General features: G+C 38.0%; 1 protein-coding gene across 1 annotated transcript in view; it reads left to right on the top strand.

Moving 5' to 3' along the window:
- Nucleotides 1–1067: 1067 nt before the first annotated feature.
- TRPC3 (transient receptor potential cation channel, subfamily C, member 3) overlaps nt 1068–21992 on the top strand; it is a gene marked incomplete at its 3' end in the record, with an annotated part of 22206 nt that continues 1281 nt past the window's right edge. The window contains exons 1-3 of the mRNA XM_010294672.1: nt 1068–1833; nt 12761–12946; nt 19993–20157. Coding sequence (XP_010292974.1) covers nt 1093–1833; nt 12761–12946; nt 19993–20157 — 1092 coding nt within the window. The remainder of the gene's footprint in view (nt 1834–12760; nt 12947–19992; nt 20158–21992) is intronic.

Genomic DNA, 21992 nt, shown 5'->3' with positions numbered 1-21992 from the left:
TTTCTTCTCTCCTGTTCCCCTTTTCTCCCTCTTTCTGCTTTTGCAACCAGTTTTTGAGGGGAGTTCACAGCTTCTCCAGTTTTCAGTTCCCTTTTCTAAACAACCTCACTTTCCTGCACCCAGGTTTCCTCTTTCCAGTGCAGCCTGCCATCCCAACTTTAATTTTAATTCAGTAGTTCTTTGACTTTCCCAAGAATGCATGAGGGCTTTTAAAAAAAAATATATATACGTATACACACTCATGTAATTACATTAGATAGCTTTTTCCCTCCAGCTCCTGGAATGGTAGATGTATAATAGAAACAGGCCAAACATAACCCACAGTATTGCAGAAGTCCAGCTGGTGTGAGAGCTGATCCAGTCTACACTGGATCATGCCCAGTGTCTGGAATCTGTGAGCAGTTTAGTTACTAGCATCCAGAAAGTCTGTTGCATGTGTATAAACCGATGTTTTACAAAGACTTATAATTTGACCAAATTAACTCATGAGTAGAATCTTCCAGATTTGGTTAACTTTTCTAGTAGTAACACTAGAAGGTGTGAGATCAGGCTTCACTGTGTATTGCTTGGCAAGACATCAGGAAGAAAACTTGTTTTTACCTCTCATTTATGTGAACTATGGTATGGTAAGCATAAATATTGCCTTCCTTAAACCATCAGCTTGAATGCCTTTGGTGGGTAGTATTAATTACTACTGAAAGTAGTATAGTAGATGTGTTTTCATTTGATGTGAGTTGGGAGGGATTTCTGAAGAGAAGCGATGTCTTACAAAAAAAAAAACCCAAAAAACGGCAACAAGAAAAAAAAACCCCAACAAAAACTCGACCATGCTAACAAACTGGAAATGGCCTGTGGCATTGAACCTGTAAGTGCCTTTAGATTGCAGACGAGCAAGCATGAAGGCAGAAAGATCACAATAAAGAACACTTCTTGTATAGAAGTAAATAGATGGGAAAATGACAAGGGACAAAAAAAGTTGTCATTTTTGTAGCCACAGGAGAGGTGGAAACTACAAATAACCAACATAGTGAAATTCTGTTACCTTTTTGTTTTCTCATTAGGTACATTGAAGAAAGTCCATCTCTGAGACGTATGACTATGATGAGGGAAAAGGGAAGGCGACAGGCCATCAGAGGCCCCGCATTCATGTTCAACAACAGGGGCACTAGTCTTACGGCTGAAGAAGAGCGCTTCCTAGATGCAGCAGAGTATGGGAACATACCTGTGGTGCGCAAAATGCTGGAGGAGTCAAAAACACTGAATGTCAACTGTGTTGACTACATGGGCCAAAATGCCTTGCAGCTTGCTGTAGGGAATGAACATTTGGAAGTGACAGAACTTCTGTTAAAAAAAGAGAACTTGGCACGGATTGGAGATGCCCTGCTGCTCGCAATCAGCAAGGGCTACATTAGGATAGTGGAAGCAATTTTGAATCATCCTGGGTTTTCAGTAAATAAGCGACTGACTCTGAGCCCTTGTGAGCAGGAGCTTCAGGATGATGATTTTTATTCCTATGACGAAGACGGTACCCGCTTTTCTCCAGATATCACTCCCATAATTTTAGCTGCCCACTGCCAAAAATACGAAGTCGTACACATGCTATTGATGAAAGGAGCAAGGATAGAAAGACCTCATGATTATTTCTGCAAATGTAATGACTGTACAGAGAAGCAAAAGCATGATTCTTTCAGTCACTCTAGGTCAAGAATAAATGCATACAAAGGACTGGCTAGTCCGGCTTATCTGTCCCTCTCCAGTGAAGATCCAGTACTCACTGCCCTAGAACTCAGCAATGAACTTGCCAAGTTGGCCAACATTGAAAAAGAATTCAAGGTAATGGTGTTTTGGTGTTTCTCTCTGTCACTGTTTTAAAGTTGCTGCTACTTCATAATGTCTTTAGATGCTTGAAATTATTTCCTGTGTCTTTCCTTTTTCAATTGCAAATGCTTTCATGATATTTATTGTCTCTTTTGTTCTTGATTTTGAGTTTTCAATACATAAGCCTTTAAAAATAATTTTTAATGAAATGAAATTGCGTTTGCACCTACGGTGTACAGAGAAAATTGGAAAAAGGGACAGTGTGTATTCTGATAACCTTGCAGTGGATAGAAAACAATTTTGATTGCTGTAGCAGACAAAAATAGTTTTTAGTTAAAAACATTGAGTAGTGTAAGTGCAGAAAGCAGAAACATTATGCTTTTCTTGAGCCTACTGCAGCACTGACCTTATTTCCTCTTTTTTTTATATGTAGTAATTTTGAATGATGTCTCCAAATAGTTAAGAATACAAAGTGTTTTTTTTGATGCACCTTTTAGAAATGTCACTTGTTCAAAACCAGCTGTTAGACTGATTACAGATGTAGGTTCAGTTGTCTGGTTTAGTATGTCAATGCCTTGACTTTTCTCTATATTTCAGCTTCTCCATCAGACAATTAATGACTTAGCTGTTGCTAACATTTTTTTTAATTATTTTGCAGTTTTGTTGAACACCTCGAAAAGTACAGTAATGCCCACCTTCCCCCTTGCCCCCTCTACCCCCAACCAAGTCCCACAAAAAACAATCAAACCCCAGTAGACTATGTGTAATAAGAAAAGCTTGGCTTGGGGAATGACAGATTGTTCTCAGTGAGTAGGGATATTAACAGCATTGTATCTAGTTTTAGCAAAAAAAATGTAATGGGGTTCTGCAGAATCAGTGTTGGGTACCACTTGTTTGTTTAATATCTTCATAAATGACCTGAGAGAGGCAAAAGGTGCATTAACCTGTTCAAACAACAGCAAGCATTGCTAACACTGTGGAATACTCAGAAATACACAACCACCTGGAGAAATATAGGCAGAAATTAATAAAGTGGACTTTACCAGAAAAGGAAGAAACAGTTTTAGACTCCTGAGAAAGAATAGTTCCAGATATAGCTGAGTGAATAAAAATATAATTTAAAAATTAGATTTCAGTGCTGAGAAGGATTCATGTATTATACCACACATTAATGAAGTGTGAAAGTCAGCTTAAACCTTTCCTCTCCTTCCTTTGCTGAAGGAACCTCCTAATACCATGCTGCGCATTGTGTAACGTGGCAAATGGATTGAGTACTTCCTCAATGTGTTTATTCAGGAGTATAGATTTTTCTTTTTCCTCTGCTGAAAAAGTACTGAACTGGGAAAGCTCTTCGTGAACATAAAATCAGGGAATTAGAGAATTTTATCATATGCACAGAGCCTGTTGATTTGTGTGCTTCACACAATGAATTACAGTTATGTGCCTCATTTAGAGACCATTATAGAAGGTTAAATCTCTGATGTGTATAACTCAGTCCTGTTTATCATTGATTTCTCTTCAACTAGGCCAACAACCTGAGCACCACAGGGTCTCCAGAATCGTGTGCCCAAGGTGGAGATTTATGCGTTTTCTGAATAAGGCTTTGGTGGTTACAGACCTCTTTTTTTTCCTTTTTTTTTTCTCCTGCAGTTTCTTAAAGAGAACTTTTCTTCTGGGTTGGCATCCCAGAAACTCTACTATCTCTTTTTTTCTTTGTGATACTGCATACAAATTTTGTTATTATGTGTTCAGAAACACGGCTGGGTTTAGGGACTCAATTTAAGTGTTACGCAACTCCCTAGGAACCCAAAATACAATCTCTGCCAGCCAAAGCTAAATTAAGGCAAGCTATATCATGTTTTTGTAAGGGGAGGGTGTAGTTGATTAGAACTGAATAGGAAAAATTCAGTAAAAATACAAATTCATGGGAAGCTCCCATGTCATAGGTACTAACACCATGAATACAAATTTTGTCAGAAAAGAACTAGCTTGACATTTTGGAGGAGAAAAAGCGATGTTTTTTGGCTGGACTTCTCATTTCAAACCAGAACTTTAAAAAAGTACTTCAGTTTTTAAAATACTGAATTATCACAGGATAAAATATTCTGGTTGTCAACTTTTTCTTTTTTTTTCCTCATTTTTTTAGCCTCTATTCATAGATAGTTTGTGGATGCCTAAGAACCCAAGAAATCCACTATTTTCGCAGGTTTCACTATTTTTGGATAGCACTTACACGGCTGCTATCCTTGCCAGGTGTATAAGGTAATTCAGTTTTGGCACCTACAGTAGAAATTGTTCCTGGCTCCTTGCTAGCGTGGAAATTCCAGCTTCTCATCGAAATTAAACCACTCCAATTAAATAATTATTCTCCTCATTAACCTCACATCTATTTCTTCCTTCTGATTCTTACACATCTCAGGGTGTTCTTTCTGTTTCTACCAAGCCTGGTAGGACAGTTGCTTGTTCTCCTCTGGCATTGATGGTTGGCTGCGCTTCCTGGGGAGAAGGGGTAGTGGAAAAGGGAGGGAGGAAGAAAAAGAAGAGGCAAGGAATTTTTTAGTATCGCCATTAAACCAAGTTCAGGAAGGACTGAAATTGCACGGCTGATGAGAGAACTGTGTGTTCCGGTGGGGCTGCTCGTGGCGTGGATGTAAAACGAGATGCCGCACTGAGAGCCGTAGAGGTAGATCAAGGAAAAAGCAAGTGGTGCTTCTGTGTCTTACAGAAGTCCATTGTGAGAGCTTGCCTCATTTGGTGTGTGTCCAATTTGTAGCTATCGGTTCCGTGCTTTCTTTGCTATAGGTATGTCATCTGAATGTGTTTTGCTCATAACTGTGTGGTTTGTCACATCCCAGAGGGACTCGCTATGAGGCAGAATGACTGATAGACTACTGGTGCACTCTCCTTTAGGATCATCACTGGAAATGCTTAAGTATTCCAATCCAATCTATAGCACAACACTGAGCAGAATTGTTTCAGGGTAAAGAAAAATGGACAAAGTAGTTCATCTACAGAAAATGGACAAGTCTATTTAAAGGGGTTTTTGATGATATTCATGATTTATTCTTAGTATCTATGGTACATTAAGGCCCGTAGCATTTCCTCTGCACGCTTGCGGCAATGCACTTCCTGGATGTGGAGCAATGGTACAGAAAATACTTTTCTAGGTGGTTTTCCCACAGAGCAAGAATACAGGGTGGACCTGTTTAAATGCTTGAGGGCAAAGCTGCCTAGTAAATGCTCGTTAAATTGAACCCTACATCTATAGCATATGCAAAGTCCAGTCTGCCTCTATTTCTTATGATTTACACTAACAAGTTCTCCTGTTCATGTGCAAACCAGAGTTTGCTTAGGACATTCATTCATGACAGTCAATTCCCCATGAATATTTAATGAACTTATTAATTACACTGATTTTTAATTTTTTTATTTTCCCTTCAGAAGTAAGGAGAAAGGATTCAAAGAAAACGGTGAACCCTCATTTTTCCTGGAAGACACAAGACATGTAGCCAAAACTAAGTACCGAAAATGAGTAAAAATGGATGGGGAAACTGGAGCCCTAAAGATTATTTCACTCTACTTCTTTCGTCCTCAAGCTTTATTGCCCCCTACTCCTTTTGTGAAATCCTTGTTCCAAGCTCCTTTTACTCTTCTTCATCTATTTTATTGTAGTTTCTTCTTGACACTGTTACCCCTTTTTGTTCTTTGCATCCACTTGTCATCTTCCCTTATTTTCTTCTATTCAGTTCCCTCTTTGAATTTCCTTTTTTGTGTGTCTCCCTTCTAGAAGTTTGCCTAATTTTTTTTTATTTATTTATTTTTTATACTCTCTCTATCAGTTCTTTATTGTGTTTTCTAATCCTGGTTTTACCAGGATTATGTGGCTGGCTTGTCTGAAAATGCTGGTGACTCCTCTTTAGGCCTTGAAACAAGCTAAGGGAACAGTAGAGATTGTCAGTGCCTGGCTGTCAAAGCAGCAAAACATCATTTTAGTGGCCAGTGTAGCAGCATATCATACCTGTGGCCAAGGCAGGAACTACAGTATTTCTCCTGCCTTCCTTGGTGATTCTGGGGATTGACAGGAGAATTTCAGATGAAGTCAGAAATTTCAGTTTGTTTTATCTGAGTCAAGATTGCTACCAAATCATAAAAAATACCCCTTTACTCTTATACCAAATTGCAGTCTCTTAAAGCAGATGATTGGATTCTCTTATCTCAGGTTTTTAGGGGTGTTTCATATGTTGTAAAGATAATTAGAAAGAAAACAGAAAGAAAAATTGTTGATGAAGTTCTGTGTCTAAGGTGCAAACCCAGAATTCTGCATTACTCTGGTCGTCTTCCCCAATTCTGATGTTTATAAGGGCTTTTATAACCAATGTGCCTGCTCAGATAGTGTTTTCAAAGTGTATCAAATCTGCTGGTTCAATTCCTTTCTTTTGTGGAAAAGGGCAAAACCTGTTAAGTTAGAAAAAATTACCAAGTGGTGTTCTACTAGCATCTGTCTTCATGAGTGGTTAGAGATCTCCAAGGTGTACTGCTTTGTACCTGATATACTGGCTAGGGAAGCTCAGTCTGGAACTGTATCTTGTCTTAATGTTAACAAGTGTTGATTACCATAGTTGGAAAATCCTATTTTTCAATCCCAGTAGCACCACAAAATACCTTGCAATACCAGTATTCCCAATTTTTATGTTTCCTTGTTCCTCTATTTTTAGTAGACCCTGGCCACTGTGGCTACTGTGGGTTACTGAAGTTAATTGATATTTACCCTCCTCCTCAAGAACTTTAAAACTGTTACTTCACAGTGATGGGGGAATTTCTAGCAGCCAGAACAGCTGATGGAACTTCCCTTTGCAGCCACCATAGAAAAAAACCAGGACAAGGTAGCTAAAAAGCCACACGATAGTCTGTATGCTACCTGAATACTGTCCTGTGTAAGCAAGCTCAATTCTTCCAGTGGAAACTGCACAGCTGATACCGTGTCAGAATTTGGTCCATCATAGCAAGGATCAGAAAGATCGTAGTCCTGCTTTAAATAGGATAAATCCTTGTTCCCAGTTTTGCTAAAAGCTCCTACTGAAACCAGCAGAAGATGTGGACGTGCATCTAAAAGCGGAATCTGTCACTGTTCCAAGTAAATTTACATAGTGTTATCTCAGCTGAACTAACAAAGAGTGTTCAAGCGTGATCGACATTTAGGTCCAACTTTTAAAAGGACAGGGCCCAGATCCATAACCGTTAGTGCAATTATGTGCTTGATTTGCATATACAGTTCCTGTAGTTATATATGCAAACTGACTATGTACATGGTCTCAAAACGGCCATTTAATACATAATACTCAACATAAATCTATGATTGCATATAATGTGTGTGAACGAGTTAATGCAGCTATGCATAGTCACAATCGGTGGTGCTTACAGGAATGTGGCTTATAATAGAAAACAGATATATACACTTTGACTACATATAACTAACTGCTCAGTATAAATTTTCCTTGGAATAGTTAAAAATCTTACGGGTGAAATCAGCTGAAGATCTTTGTTCATATGTTTCATTCTTTGCACACAGATTGATATATTCTTTGTAAAAACTCTAGATGAACTCGTAAGATAGTCTTTAATGTTATGAGTGAGAGCAGAATATGCAGAGTTGGGCAGGCTGAGATGCAGCTGTGGATGTGTGCCAGAGTCCTCCGAAACTGCTCCTGAGACACAGTTCTGCAATTCCAGTCATCATCAGTTGTCCATTATGTACCGGTGTCTGCTGTGGTATCTGTGAAATGCAGAATACAGGCTGATATTTTTGATGTTACAAATGTCTGCGTAACCTTTTTTTTTTTTTGAGAGATATCATTTAAGATGATACAGCTAGTAAAACTAGCTGAGTTAGGTTGTAAATTAATTGGAGAAGCACTTTGATCAAGGGAGCAGAGTCCTCATATTATGACGAAAAATAGGCAAAGAACCCCAGTGTATAAGGAGGTCTGTTACTGCCTTACTCAGTTTGGTGTTCCCCTGAAGAGTAGCTTCACGGTAACGAATTTGCAACTTGCACAGTATGTAGCAGGGCTTTTCAAACATGGATGCTTCATGTGGGGAGTTCTGGTAGCCTTGTTTAGGACAGGGAAGAGATAAGTCATCTGGTGGCTTCATTTGTATCTTCTGAAGAATAAGCAGAAGTGTATGTGGATGGCTGAGACCACAGATTCTGATTTTTGCTATTCATGCAACACCCTAGAGGTAGAAGATCATTTGAGAAATGGATCCCGTGGTTACAATGTGGGTAATGTTTGTCTGTTTAATTCTGTAGAGCAATCAAATAGACAGAGATAAATTCGATTTGCTAATACATCAGTAAGTAAAGACCTGGAGAGGGAAATCTGACAAGTTTTCCTAGCATAAAATTCAAAGCCTGTGTCAGATATTAACAACACGCATACTGGTTTTCAGTTCTTGTAACAGCATTTGTAAGTAATGTAGCCTGTGTTTAATCCTTAAATTTGACAGAATAAAACTTAATACATCATACCTTTAATCTTATCTGGCAATAAGCATAACTTTTATAAGCAAGAATGTTTATTATCAGGAAACATGTAGCACTATTAACGTTTTCAGTAGAAATGTGGGTTACTCTTGTGGTAGCAGGAGAACAGTCCATGCAAAGCAGTCTGTCCTTCAGGAAGGGCTGTTCACAGAGTGGATAGGTGTATTTTTTGGGATGCCAGTTAATAGAGTGTGAGTGCAGGAGCCTCTGCCAGGGCCAGTCAGGAGCTCTGACATACTTGTGGGGATGAGCCTCCATTCGTGAGAGAACAGCAAAATCTGTAAACTAAACAATCTGTAGTCTATTGAAATAGCAGTCTTCATGTGATACTACTGCAATTGCAATTTGTGCACCTTTTGCCAAAGGAAGGTGATTTTACAGCACTTTGCCATTTGTAGGCAGTATTTTATGATTGCAACTACCTGTGAAAATGTATTCTTCTTGCTTAGTTTGTACTAAGTTTCTCTGATTTTCTCTGATTGAGAAAACTATGTTCATTTTTTAAACTGTGTGTGTGACTATCGCAGAAATGTACTTGAATGTTTACATTTGAACCCGATACTAGGCTGTACTTGGGTATTTGCATGTGTGTGAGACTTGGTTATAGCTTAAACACAACAAAACAAAATTAGATTTTCCTGACGTTTATACTGGGAGTTGTTAGAGAAGTAACTTCTTAGTATTGTAACTTTTGATATTACATTTCTGTATTATTTTAGAGGAAAAAGAGAATAGTTAAATGGTGAAGAAAATGGAATGAACCTTTAGCAAGAGTAACTGTTGTTATTTCTTAACTATAAGAAGTCCACTATTTCTCCTTCTCTTTCTTCACAGTTAGCAAAAGAATGAGAAAAGACGTTGTAAATGAAGCCACTCCCCACAACTGGACAGTCCATGTTCATTCATGCAAGGACAAAATTAGGTTGGGTTGGGTTATGTCATAAAGCACTTGACTAATACAAAACCATCTAAACTAAACTTTATTAAACCTTAATGAGATGTCACCTCTGAGCATAGGATAGACAGAAATAATACTAAAACGAAGACTTTTTTTTTTGTAGAGTTACAAGTCCTTGCAAATTCAGGTGAGAAAGAATGTAGCTTCTCTTTCAGCTATATAGTACTACTGCTGAAGTCAGTGAATTTAGTGTATCCTCCCATTCACTGCAAATAGTGGATTTACAGCTACTTTAGTGTTGAAGAAAAAATGATTACCAGTCTTATTCCTATTGAATTAACATTATGCTGTATCTGATGATTATTGTGGTTTTTGCTCAGCCATCTTGGTAAATGCCTTTCTTTGGCATTTATGCCAAATGTTTAAGCAATTCTTGCTTGAAATTGGGAATTTAAGGGAGGGTGTTTAAGTTCTTACAGATAAATAATAATTCTGTTGTGAAAACAATTTAATATAAACAGTGTTAAGAATATAGGAGTTCAGTAAACTGAAGGCAAGGTATTGTTTTTGGCTTTACTAGGATTGTCTTTAGTCTCTTAGTTTGTCTTCACTGAAGAAAATCTCCATATTCTTTTTACATCATCTTACCTCTTTGTGCTTTGCTTAATATCCTTTACAAGCCTGACTAGACTGTCAAGAAAGAGCGTTTCCATTTGTCTTTTTTAAGACTGCTGTTCTAACCACCATTCTGGAGTCTTCCTCTGCAAGGTTTTTATCTTTGTAGGATCCGATGTCTCATCTAAAAGACTCTCATGTCTTTTACTTAAAAGCCTTCTCTACGTTCAGATGTCCATGCTTATAAGTATGTTTCGCTCCCTTGATTAGCTTTCTTACCAGACTTTGCCTTTTTAAGGTCCTAAATCTTAGTAATATGTATACTTGCTTATCCTTTCACTGTATTTAATCATGCATCCCAGTATTATTTTTATAATTGGCTCTTGTGTACTATTTTCCTTGGTTACCAAAACCAAATGTAGAATAGCCTTACATCTTGTTGGTTCACTGACAACTGAATTATTTGTCATCTATGACCAAAGGAAATAACTGCGTTCTGTTTAGGTCTCTGGTTAGGACTGCTTGTTTCCAAATCTGTATCTGGGATGTTAGTTTTCCATAACACAATTCCTAGTAGTATTTGTTTGTCTCCAGGAATGTTTCATTTTGATTCATGTCTGAATTGATAGCTGATTCCTGCCACTATCCTATGCAGCCTCTTTTCCCATATTTTCCCAAAGTAATTTGAAACTACTGAGAGCATGTTAGTTTCTCTATCCCATTTTATAGATGCTAAGTTAAAAATTTAACAAAACTGGCAGTACAAGGAGGGAAAAGTTAGTTAGGCAAGGGGGAAATAGTGAGCGTTTCAGGAAAAAAAATTGAGATTAAATGAGAAAATTATGAGAGAAGAATCAGTGAGGAAGCATTTTTGAGAAGGCAGGAACCACAAAGGAAAAATCTGTACCCCCCCAGAAGTGATTTCAAAAAGAGTTTCTGAAAATGAACAGTAAATGCACAGAAATAGAGAGACAGAGGGCTCAGACTAGCCTTTTGATGGCCTACTGGGGAAAAAAAAAAAAAAAAGAAAAGCTGTGGAATAATTGAAAAAGCAGGCTATGCTATTTTCAGTTGGGCACTGAAACACTTGATACCACTAGGTAAAATTGGCAGATTCAGTCAAGTTTCCTCCTCCCAACCATAGCCTCCTGTGAGGAAATCGGAGGTTGCATCTCAGATAAAGAAGTCCTAGAAATCTAGCTGAGAGGACACGGACACAAATGAAGACCAAGGTTTCTACTGAAGCAGATATCAGATAAGAGCTTATATGTAATGTCACAGAGGTGGTGGAAGACGTATACATGACTTACATGTCAGGTTTATGGAAGCATGAACAGAAGCGTAAGCAGAGATTCACGTGTCCATGCTTTGCAGAGTTATCTTAAAATTTTGAAATGTAGCCACAAATGATGTGGCAGAAGAGAGAGGAGATTAGATAGATGGAAATCTTTGCGATGTTGACATATATGAGCAGCTGAGAAGTTGAAAGGTGGTACCTAAAAGATAGACGTAAGCTTGCCTATAGAGAGGCAGCAAAAAGAGTAAGGATGAAGAGCGTGAAACTTGTGAGCAGCATGCCAGGCATGAGACATGAACACAGAGAAAAGCGGTACCACTGCACCCTAGGTGCGTAGTTTAATAGCTGCACAGAAAGGATCACCACCCATGGGCGTAACTCAGGACCTGGTTCCAAAGTGTTGAAGGGTTGAAGGAGGCTGAGGAAAGACAGAAAGAGTAAGGACCAGCAAAAAGTAAGACTTAACAGCTGTAGTCAACAAGCTACAAGTCTGGAAATGGCCAATGATAAGCTGCAAAATGGAAGTAGTGAGGGGGAAAGGAAGAAATGCTTTACTAGAACATGAGGTTCTGAAAAAGATCTGAATAGGAGGAGGGGGGAGTTGTTTTCTGAGAAAACAAATGTTTGCTTCGTATCCTTTCAGAAGGTAACACAGGCAGAACCATTGACTCCAGCAGTAATGGAAGGGAAAGCTGATGGAGCGAGAGCAAACAAGAGGGAGATTAAAGTACCAGGTGATTTTGGGAAGAGGAGTAGTGACAGATACAGACAGGAAGTGAAGGACAGAGGGAGAGGAAGGGAAAGGTGGACAGAGCTCTTAAATGAAAGGGTTGAGGTTTACAGAAGTGTCTGTAGTTCAGCTCTGTTGTCAGTGGAAAGGTGATCTCTTGGAGAATGTCTCAGGAGCCCAATATCTTTGAACTGCCCTTTGAAGAAGCCGGTTTCTGTGTTGCCTATACAGGTAATTTGGGCTATTTTGCCCACAATGCTGGTGTCCAAGTTCATCGCACAGTTACTCTATGCAGTTACTTTGTAACCTGCTTGTACATGTTGTCAGGTGTGAAGCGGTTCCAAGAGTAAATGGGTAGCAGAGGCGGGGACGGAAGGGGGTGAAATTAATACAGTGTACATCAGAGTAAAGAGTAAGCAGCCATTTTAGCAGTGTAGAAAGAGCAGAAATATATGTGTAGCCTAGGAGGGCAACTTGTAAGAATTATTTCATTAATTGTCTGCAATTGCAAGGGTGAGTTTAGGATTTCAAGAATTCTGGTCCTGGTTGGATTCTTATCTGTCCATTCAACCTGGCCTTGCTGCTCATCTGGGTTATTTCCATCATGCTATTATATAATGTTCCCATGCTCTGCTAAACAGCTGTCATCATCTTCTGTTCAAGTGGCTTCCTTGTGTCAGAGAAGAAATGATTCCGCTATACAAGAGCTCTGTAATGTCTGATACACTCCTAGCTTGACATACTGTGTAAAAGTCTAACACTATTAAGTTTTAGCAACTTTTACAGGTTCTTTTTTCCTTGCCATTGACTCTTAAGCATGTTCGTCATGGGCCATTTTCTCTAACCCTTCTCTTTCAGAATGACTATCGCAAGCTGTCTATGCAGTGCAAGGATTTTGTGGTTGGTGTTCTTGATCTCTGCCGAGACTCGGAAGAAGTGGAGGCCATTCTGAACGGGGATTTGAATTCTGAGCCAGTTGAAGCGCAGAGACACAGGGCATCACTGAGTCGTGTGAAGCTGGCCATTAAGTATGAAGTCAAAAAGGTAACTCCTCATAGCCAGTGCTTTCAGACAGTGTAACAGGAATGCAGTGTCACCCCATTATTCCAGAGGTGTTAGGAACTGGTGGTCAGATGCATTACTGAGACATAGTGTGTGTAATTAAGATTCCCACAAGGCGGAAGCTGGCAGAAAGGGACTACAGTGAAGGAGTTTAGTTTAATCTACTTTCCACAGTTGAGAATTGGTGGGACATTTTAATGACATAAATCAGCTGTGCTAGCAAGGTTATACACAGTTGGTCAGATCCTTCTCTTAATTAATCCAAAAGAAGACATTTCAGTGGAGCCAGATTTTCACTCAATGAAAGTAAGGATGTGTCTTCCTGCCAGTCTGTGTGATAATATCTAATCCAAAGAGAAGGTTGTACCGGTGAAAGTGTGGGTTTTAACCAGTGAAAAAATCTGGTCTGTTTGTTATTTCTTTTTATTACCTTTGCTTTCTACCTTAACTAACTTAATTGGGCAAGTAAATTCTGGAAAGTAAGTCTTGCAGCTTTCTACTATCAACACATAGGTGTTTTTCTTTAAAAAAAAAAAAAAAGTCTTGTTTTTACTACTTTGAGAAAGGAAGAGAGAACATCTGAGTTGTCATTAAGTATATTAATTTTTTAATTTATTTTAAAATATGACAGTACATCAAACAGCTCATTTGCAACTGTGTGGGTTTAGTGAGAAATTCTACATGATCTGCAGTGTGTGTTCCTTTAAAAAATATTTTAAAATTCCATACTGAAAATGTATGGAATATATTCCATCCATATATATTCCATATATATCAGTTCAGTTCTTCATCTTTGCACCTGTATTTATAGGTGTTTTGTAAAGTGCAATGTGTTTTCAGTTGGTGCCTCTCAGAGTAATTTTTAATGAGCAGTTATTTTGTGAATGAATGTTATGTGTTGAAAAATGGGGCTGTGTATCACACATTTGACATAATGCATATCCATTTATTGTAGCAGTTCTCAATATATAGCTATGTTCTTCTTTTCAAGATCCCACTACCCTAGCACAGAAAAAAGTTACTACTGTGTCCTACTGTGAGAGGACTCAAGAAATACAGCAATGCCTATGTATTATTTACAGCTACCTATTTACGTCGTTAGCATCATTTCCATTTTTAACAGCCATTATAGTTTCATCATCTCTGCAAGAAGTCTTGTGTCTTTCAGAATAAGTAACACTTTATTCTGTGGCCACCTGTTGAGCCAATCTGCCATACAAAACAAATGGTAAGCAACCTGCCAGAACTGGGGAGTGTTGGTGTTTGTTATGTCCCCAAAAGATGGTTAACAAAAATTGTAAACATGGATCCCAGACAGCAAATAATTGTTTCCAGTATAGAATTGGTCTCCAGCAGATAAATGCATATTACCAAAATTCAAGTTAAATATATAGAAGTATTAAATTAATTAAAAAGAATGGAACGGGGAAAGAATTAAACTACGTAAGCATCATACCTAAGAAACATGATTTCTTTATGCTGTTGCATATTAATGTTACCAAACCTTTGCTGAGACTTGTGTCTCAGCTTTCTTGCTGAAGACTGTGGTTTTCTTCTAAGAGGTTGTTGTCACTGATTAAATTAATTGCTGAACAAAGGGCCCTGCAGGTCTGTTAAGAATAACAAAAACCTACGTAGTGCGAAAAAAGACAATTCCATGTAGCAAACTTATTCTCTTCTCTTGCAAGAGATTAATTATTTGTAGAGAAGCTCAAGGCTTTTACTCCAGTTGGTGACAAACACAGTTCAGAACCTGCAAAACTAATGGTCTTGGTGGAAGGAAATAAATAGATGGTGCAGAGTTGTTACCATATCCATACGTGTGCTGTTCCCTGTAAATGGCCATTACAGAGGGCATGATGAGGATTGAGCCAGGAAATGTCACTACCATGGTGGTCCTTTGATGCTGGGATTGGCTCCATTGCAACTGTGGCAGATGGTAGTGATGTTCTGACAGTAGAACAGATTCAGATGTGGGAACTCCACAAGGGATGCTTCCAACCCTGTAACTGTAGGAAGCAGACAAGGATGTGGCTTATGTTTCCTAGTTTTCAGTATTCCTAGCTACTCTTCTGGGCCAGCTACGTTAAGGCCAGTTCACTGTTGCGAGACAGATAGTACAGCCAAATGGAACTGCAGGTCCATGAAATGGTTAATGACCTGTATGCCCTTTTCAGAGGGAGGAGAGACAGGAACAAGCGTATGACAAGTGAACAAATGTGCTCAGAAGTTCACTGCTAGGGAAATGGAGTTTTTAATTCTATTAGTAATGAAACCCACGCCCTACGCACTGCATTAAAGTGTAGCTCATCTTGTAAACAGGATGTGATTTTTGAAGCTAAGGTTTAGACTGCAATTGCAGCCCCAATAGTGAAGGACTAAGGGAATTAAAAAACCAAGAATCACTAGTTAGAACAAGTAGTCATGCTCTTATGCTGAATTTCTGCCGCAGTAGTGCTTTTAGTGTTGTATCGTAACTCTGTCTTTTGGATTGCGAACAAAATTTCAGAGAAGCTGCTGACACTGGGCCAAGTTCTGCAGTTTTTGCTAAGATAAAAATCAGAGTGGAATTTCCGAGTGAAACCAATGAGTTCGAGTAAAATCACAGGATTTAATTTTCTAACACTGAAGTTTCTAATTGATAGATAGGAAAGAAGGTTCAAAATTCTCTTTATATGTTGTGTGTTTGTGCATCAGAGTGTGCCAGGATCTGTTCCTTCTATGTCTAAACTCAGTCATTAGGATGGCAGGAATAAATAAAGTTATAATCACTCTTAGTCATACAGAAAAATATTTGCATACTGATAACTTGGTTCATGGTCATGAAGCTGAATGCATCTGAAGTGTTGCAGTCAATTATGACTGGAAAAGCAGCTAAATTAAAATTGGGATTTTTACAGTGACCAGATACTGTCCTCATGCATCTTTGTTGTTTACTGGGGTTTGGACTGGATCCTAAAATATTAGATAAATGTGATTAAGAAGATCAACATATAATGAGAAGTAAGAAACTGCATGGAAAGTATTCTTTCTGCATTCCTCTTCTCTCATCCTAAGGTTGTAAGGTGATGTGATTGGTAGGTGAAATATGATATGAATCTACTGTCCTTGGAGGAGATGAAGCCATAGGTGAGACAGATATATGGGGGAAAAAGCATAGAAGAGGTTGCAGTTGCTGAAAATAAAACCAACAAAATCATAAATTGAAATATTTCAGCAGAGCTGGAGAGAAGGATGAATTTCAGAGCTTTTATGGATGAGAGAAGTGACATGAGTTGCTCTGAGGGCTTGGAAGTGGTGCATATTGTGCAGCTGCCAACCGTTAAATAAGTTGCTAAGATCTTTTCAAGAGGCCTTAGACTTACTGCCAGAGTAGAACTTGCTATAGTCATTGGCATCTTATTCACCAACTCCTCCCTTTTCTGGGGGAAATTATAGCACAGGCAGATCTCCTCTTAGCATCAGATCAAGATGTTGATAGACCAGGAGGAATAAATGAGCACACAGCTCTAGATGAGACACAAGAGGGCCCGTGGGCTGATTCATAGCCTCGAGCGAGCTCCCCCTTCAAGCTCCTTTGCTGCTTCTTCCCATTCCCTCTGGTAACAGGAGAGAATGATGTGTGTGTTTCTTCTCTCTCCTCTTCCCTACAGTTTTAAGCCTGCTTTTTAAAAATGTTGTTGTAATTTGAAATAACTATTTACTTTCCTGTCTTTGGCCATAGTTGATCTGCTGTGGGATTTGTCCCTTCATGTCCTGAGTTGAGAATTGAATTTATCTCAGCAAAAGAAGAGACTGGGGCCATGTGTCAGAATGCACAAATACACAAAAAACAGTCTTCTCTTTTTTCAAATGGGCCAGGCTGGCAGATTTTATGGTGTATAAGCTTAAAAGGTGGCAGCCTAATAAAAAAGAATACAAACATAGTTCAAGTTGACATTAGTGTCTTAAAAGACCTTTAGAATCTTTTTATTTATTTTGTTGGCCATTCCACTATAGGTACAAACTGAATTAATATGTGATCTAACAGGTCAATGCTTTCAGACTTTTGTTTTAGAGCAAAGTAGATTAAAATACGAAGATTGCTTCCCTTTTTTCCAAGTTCATGCAACAGCTTCATATTCCTCCTCTTGAGAGTTTTAAGGTTCCCTGCTTTCATTGCCAATGATTTAGTTTTATTTTTTTAAGAAGTCTGCCCTATTGTGTTACTGTATGCACTTTTTAATGAGATTTGGAATATAAATGGAGATTTGCAGACAAGACCTGGCAAACAACAGTGTATATAGTACATTATGATCTCAACAGAGCACAGAGGATAATAAAATGGACATCAAAGGTTTACATTATTTTTTAATGTTTTTTTAAAGTATAAGCAACTCGGATCAAATCTCACTCTTAATCCAACATAGATTATCAGAGTTATTAGAATTATTTTCAGATCCTTTTTGTGAAACTACCTAGCATTCTTTACTCTGATTTACTAGTTATTGTCAACCAGTGTGACAAGTATGTTACCAGATTTCTTCAAATTGCTGTGATAACCAGGCTGTTCACCCTTGTGTTTAACTGATGTCCCACATGCTGTTTTGAAGTGGCAGTCTCACAGGACATGGTATAGTAATAGTGATAATGGTGAGTATGATTACACTTTATAAATGGACTTAAGTAGAAATGTAAATATAATGGGCAAAGAATGTAGGGAGCTATAGAAATCTTCTTCCCTCCCACCCCTTAGGTTTCTTCAGTAGCAGTACCCAGCATGGGCTACACACTCCTGGTTACATGACATGACCCTGATGGAGTGGCTGCAGAGTCTCCTCTGTCCACATTGCTTCATCCTAAAGAAATATAACAGTGCTTTAAAAATAGAGCAATACATGCTCACCCTTCAACAAACTTGACCAAAAGTGATTTTAGTAAAATAAAACTTAAAGCATATCTAAAGAAATGCAGTTGTTGGCAGCAGCTTGTTCTATCATTCCATAATTAGTTTGGGAATCATTCCCTTTCCCTGTGAACATACTGAAATCTTACTGAAGCTAGGAAAATAACATTTGCATGTATTTGCTGCAATAGGAGAGAGGTGGAAGTTAACTGGTTTTGGGTTTGTTTTTTTTTAAGTGGGTATTAGATCCTTAATATGTACCAGTTTAGTATCGTAACATTTCAATCGTTGCTCCCTTTCACTTTTGGGACACTTAAGGAAGAATTTGTGGAAGCTAGGGACAAACACAGCTTGCACAAAAGGCTTGGGAGAGCAAGTCTGTGTTGTAATAACTGTCTGAGGAGAAGTTGAGCATTAATCCTAAGCCTGTTTTTCCACTTGTCTGATTGGCTTTTCATGACTAGATCATGATAAATTCACTTGAGGCCCTATTTCTTTGTCTTGATGTTTATCTGCCCACCCCTATTTTAAAGCAGTTGGTTACAAAAGTTCTTGATGCTGTCTGGGCTCTGCCTAGTTAAGGTTAGTTGAAATTTTACTATTGACTTCAGTGGGCATCAGATAGTCAAAAGAGAGTAAGTATTTCAAAAATCATCTTTCACGTGTCCATGTCTGGGTACAAGAAAACTAAGTACCAAAATTTGGATATGGAGTTGAACATTCAAAATATGGCCTGACATTCAATGAATTGAAATTCAGCAATAGCTGTGTATGCTTAGACTACTGACAATCAGGACATTCTTGTTTAAATGCCTGAATAAATCAACTTTTGGTCATTTTATCAGAGACTGTATTTATTCAGATATTTGTATACATCTACTCTTGTGGTTTCCTCTATTATGTTTGATACCTTTTAGTCCTTCTGCTATAGGAAAAATGAGCAAATACTTAATAATGACAAATAATAATGTAAATTAATCAGCAAAGATAAAAGGAACATCTCATAAAAGAATTTGTTAAAAATAAAATTACCTTGCTCAGAAATCACTGAAATGTTTATATGTTTCAGTTAACATATACCACCTCAAATCTTATTTGAGCCTTCTGCAGTATGTTGTTAAGCTGTTAACAACTCACTAAAACACAAAGAATAGCGTAATACTCTATAAGTGATAACAATCTCTACATTCAGGGATCTTTAAAGTAGTGAAAAAACAAAAGTTATTTTTAGAAACTGTTGAATTTGAGGATTTAATGTTTTTCAGCTGAGAGTATCAAAGGCATGAACCTAGAGAAAATACAAAACTGTACAGCAAAATACAATTTATTATAGAGTCCTTAGATCATCGTCAAAACCATAAAATCAATTTTTCATCTGGTTCACAAAATTATATTTCCTTGTATTACTGAATGCTAAATTTTATTTTCCACAAAACATAAAAATATGTTCTTCTGACTTCTGACTACTTTGCAAATCCCAAGTACATCTAAGTAGAGGTGATAGCTAGCACCATTAATGGTGGTAAGAGAGAAGAAACCCTTTTAATATTCACCTCTGTGTGTTCTGGAGAGGTTTAAAATTCTGTGCTGTACTTTTACTTCATTTATTTCTTGCCTCAGTAAGCTTTAGGCTGAAAATATATAGATGGTTAAGGAGGTATTTGGAGCCTTTTTCAAAGAACCAAATCAAAGGGCAATGATGTTTGAGGAGGTCTGTGAAGAGCACGTGCAGAAAGGGGAGAGGCTAACAGTGGATTATGGTCAGCCCAGAATTTTCAGTTTCTGCAGAAATTCTGCATGTACCTTGGATCAGCTTGATTTGCTGAGAAATTGTTGAAAGTCAGGACTGAGGCTCAACTCTGACAGGATCCAGTTGGGTATGCGAAGCTGTTCTAATAATACATATAAAAGGCGATGGCTGTCCACATATGCAACCTTGTCCCCAAAGTGCTGCTTTAAATTAGCTCAGCAGTTTCTTCTTTATTAATTAACCTTTATTTTCAAGGTAAGGAGAAAAAAAAATGGTTCTTAAGGTATAAATTAACACCAGATATTTAAGGTGATCATGATCATGTATGTAGCAGTTCTATAACTCTTCTTATAAATTATAATATGTCTTGGTTTTCTTTCTTTGTCTTTACAGTTTGTGGCCCATCCAAACTGTCAGCAACAGCTACTGACTATCTGGTATGAAAATCTCTCAGGATTACGGGAGCAGACCATAGCTATCAAGTGTCTGGTTGTGCTGGTTGTGGCATTGGGCCTTCCATTTCTAGCCATTGGTTATTGGATTGCACCATGTAGCAGGGTACTGAATTTTATAAATTACGTATCTTGTATTATTCTGGGGCTGTTTTTCAATTTCTGGCATTCAAAATGCAGTGTTGTACCTCTGATTCTGCTGCTTCCAAATTTTAACTAATTAATGGTATTTTTAGTAATCTCTAGTCTTGAGCCTAAAGATGCTATTTGTTTTATTTACACTATAAAGAGGGGACCACAGTGGTGAAGCATGAAAATAAGTTGTTGTTAAGTTTAAAGAAAGAAAAACTGTCTCTGAAAGCTTTTTTTCTTCTTTAAATTTCTGTAGATCATGCCCACCTCACAATCTCTGCTATGTAACTGTATTTGTATTAGTAACATGGATTTTTTTGAAAAACACCACTCAGATCCTGTATTAGGTCTCCGCAGCATCAGCTCTTAAGATGCCATCAGTTCCCATATAAACCGTTAGCAGAACATCTGTTGACTTCACTGATGCAGAACTTAACCTTAAGTGAAATATTTGTTATTCCTGCCCTAGGAGGTCTGTTTACCAGATGAACCATAGAGGAGAAAATAAGTTAAATGCAATATTCCAACCATGTGGGGGAGTATATCTGTAAAAGAGCACAAATGTAAACTCTTACCTCTTTAAAATTATATGAAAATATATGGGTGCTTCCAGCTTTCCTGATGATTTCCTGTGATGATTTCTCCTCACAATGAAAATAACAGCAGTTTCTCTGAAATTCTTATAGTCTGTAGCATGTGAATTGTCTGCAAATGAAGCATATTGATAGATCTTTGGTAAATCAGAAAGAGGAAGATTTCTCTGTTACATTAACTTTTTTTTTTTAGAACGTTAAGTAAATTTACTTCTGTGCTGAAAGTGGTCTTTCAGTTTTATTTCCTTAAAAAGTGTACAGCAAAGAACTGTGAGTTTCATTCATTTATATTTTGCTCACGTAGTTCACCTCAAAAGGGATATGCTCATCTCCTGCATATTTTGAGGGAACCTGATGTTTTCTCTGGGTTAACTATTTATTTACTTTAAAGCTTTATGAAAATAGCATAATTGTTACTCCCATTACTCTCTGAAATGTCACTTTCCATGAATAACTGTAGTGGAGATACTCCTCACTCACAGCTGCATATCATAGAAATGTATTAATATAGTTTTAGCTGGTGTCTAATATGGAGAAGTGACATTTGTCCTTGAGCTTTAATTCCCAGTACCAGAAAGACCTGACATTTTTCCTAATGCTCATGTCAAATAAAAGTACTGTACATTCAGATCAGTTGTTTGATAGTGTAATTTCAAAATGCTTTCTAAAGGTCAGGAGCAGGAAAGGAACCTGAGCTTGTTTGCACAGGTAGTAAATGCTGTTAAGTGTGTGCTGGTCTGCTTAGTTCATAGTGGCTGACCCCAGGTTCAGGGAAACCATTCCTTGAAATAAGAAAGCTACTTGTAGTTCCTCATCTGCTGAACTTGTTTTTTTCTTCTTACACAATACTGCTGATAATGCAACTCTTCACAGGGTATTTTGGAATATTGTATAATATTGGAACATTGGTGATGTATGTGATAGTTTATCACATTAGAACTGTATATTCACATTAATAGAAGTCAGGCATTATGTGTGGAACAGAATATTGTACTATCGTACTGAAGGAGACAGGAGACCTTTGGCCTGAACATTGGACACATTTGACAGCTGTGCAGCAGTTAAGATGAAGGGGTCTGTCTAGAATCTACCTTGTCACACCCTGTGCAGAGATGGGACAAGCATTGTTCTGCTCAGGCCACAGGAAAGAGGTGTATTCCAAAGGTACTTACTCCTCCCAAAGGGAAGTGGGCTAGGAAGGACAAGTAAACCTACA

The sequence above is a fragment of the Phaethon lepturus genome, unplaced genomic scaffold (assembly GCF_000687285.1).
Source record: "Phaethon lepturus isolate BGI_N335 unplaced genomic scaffold, ASM68728v1 scaffold57199, whole genome shotgun sequence".
Taxonomy (NCBI): Eukaryota; Metazoa; Chordata; class Aves; order Phaethontiformes; family Phaethontidae; genus Phaethon; species Phaethon lepturus.
This window is presented reverse-complemented; position numbering and strand designations above follow the sequence as displayed.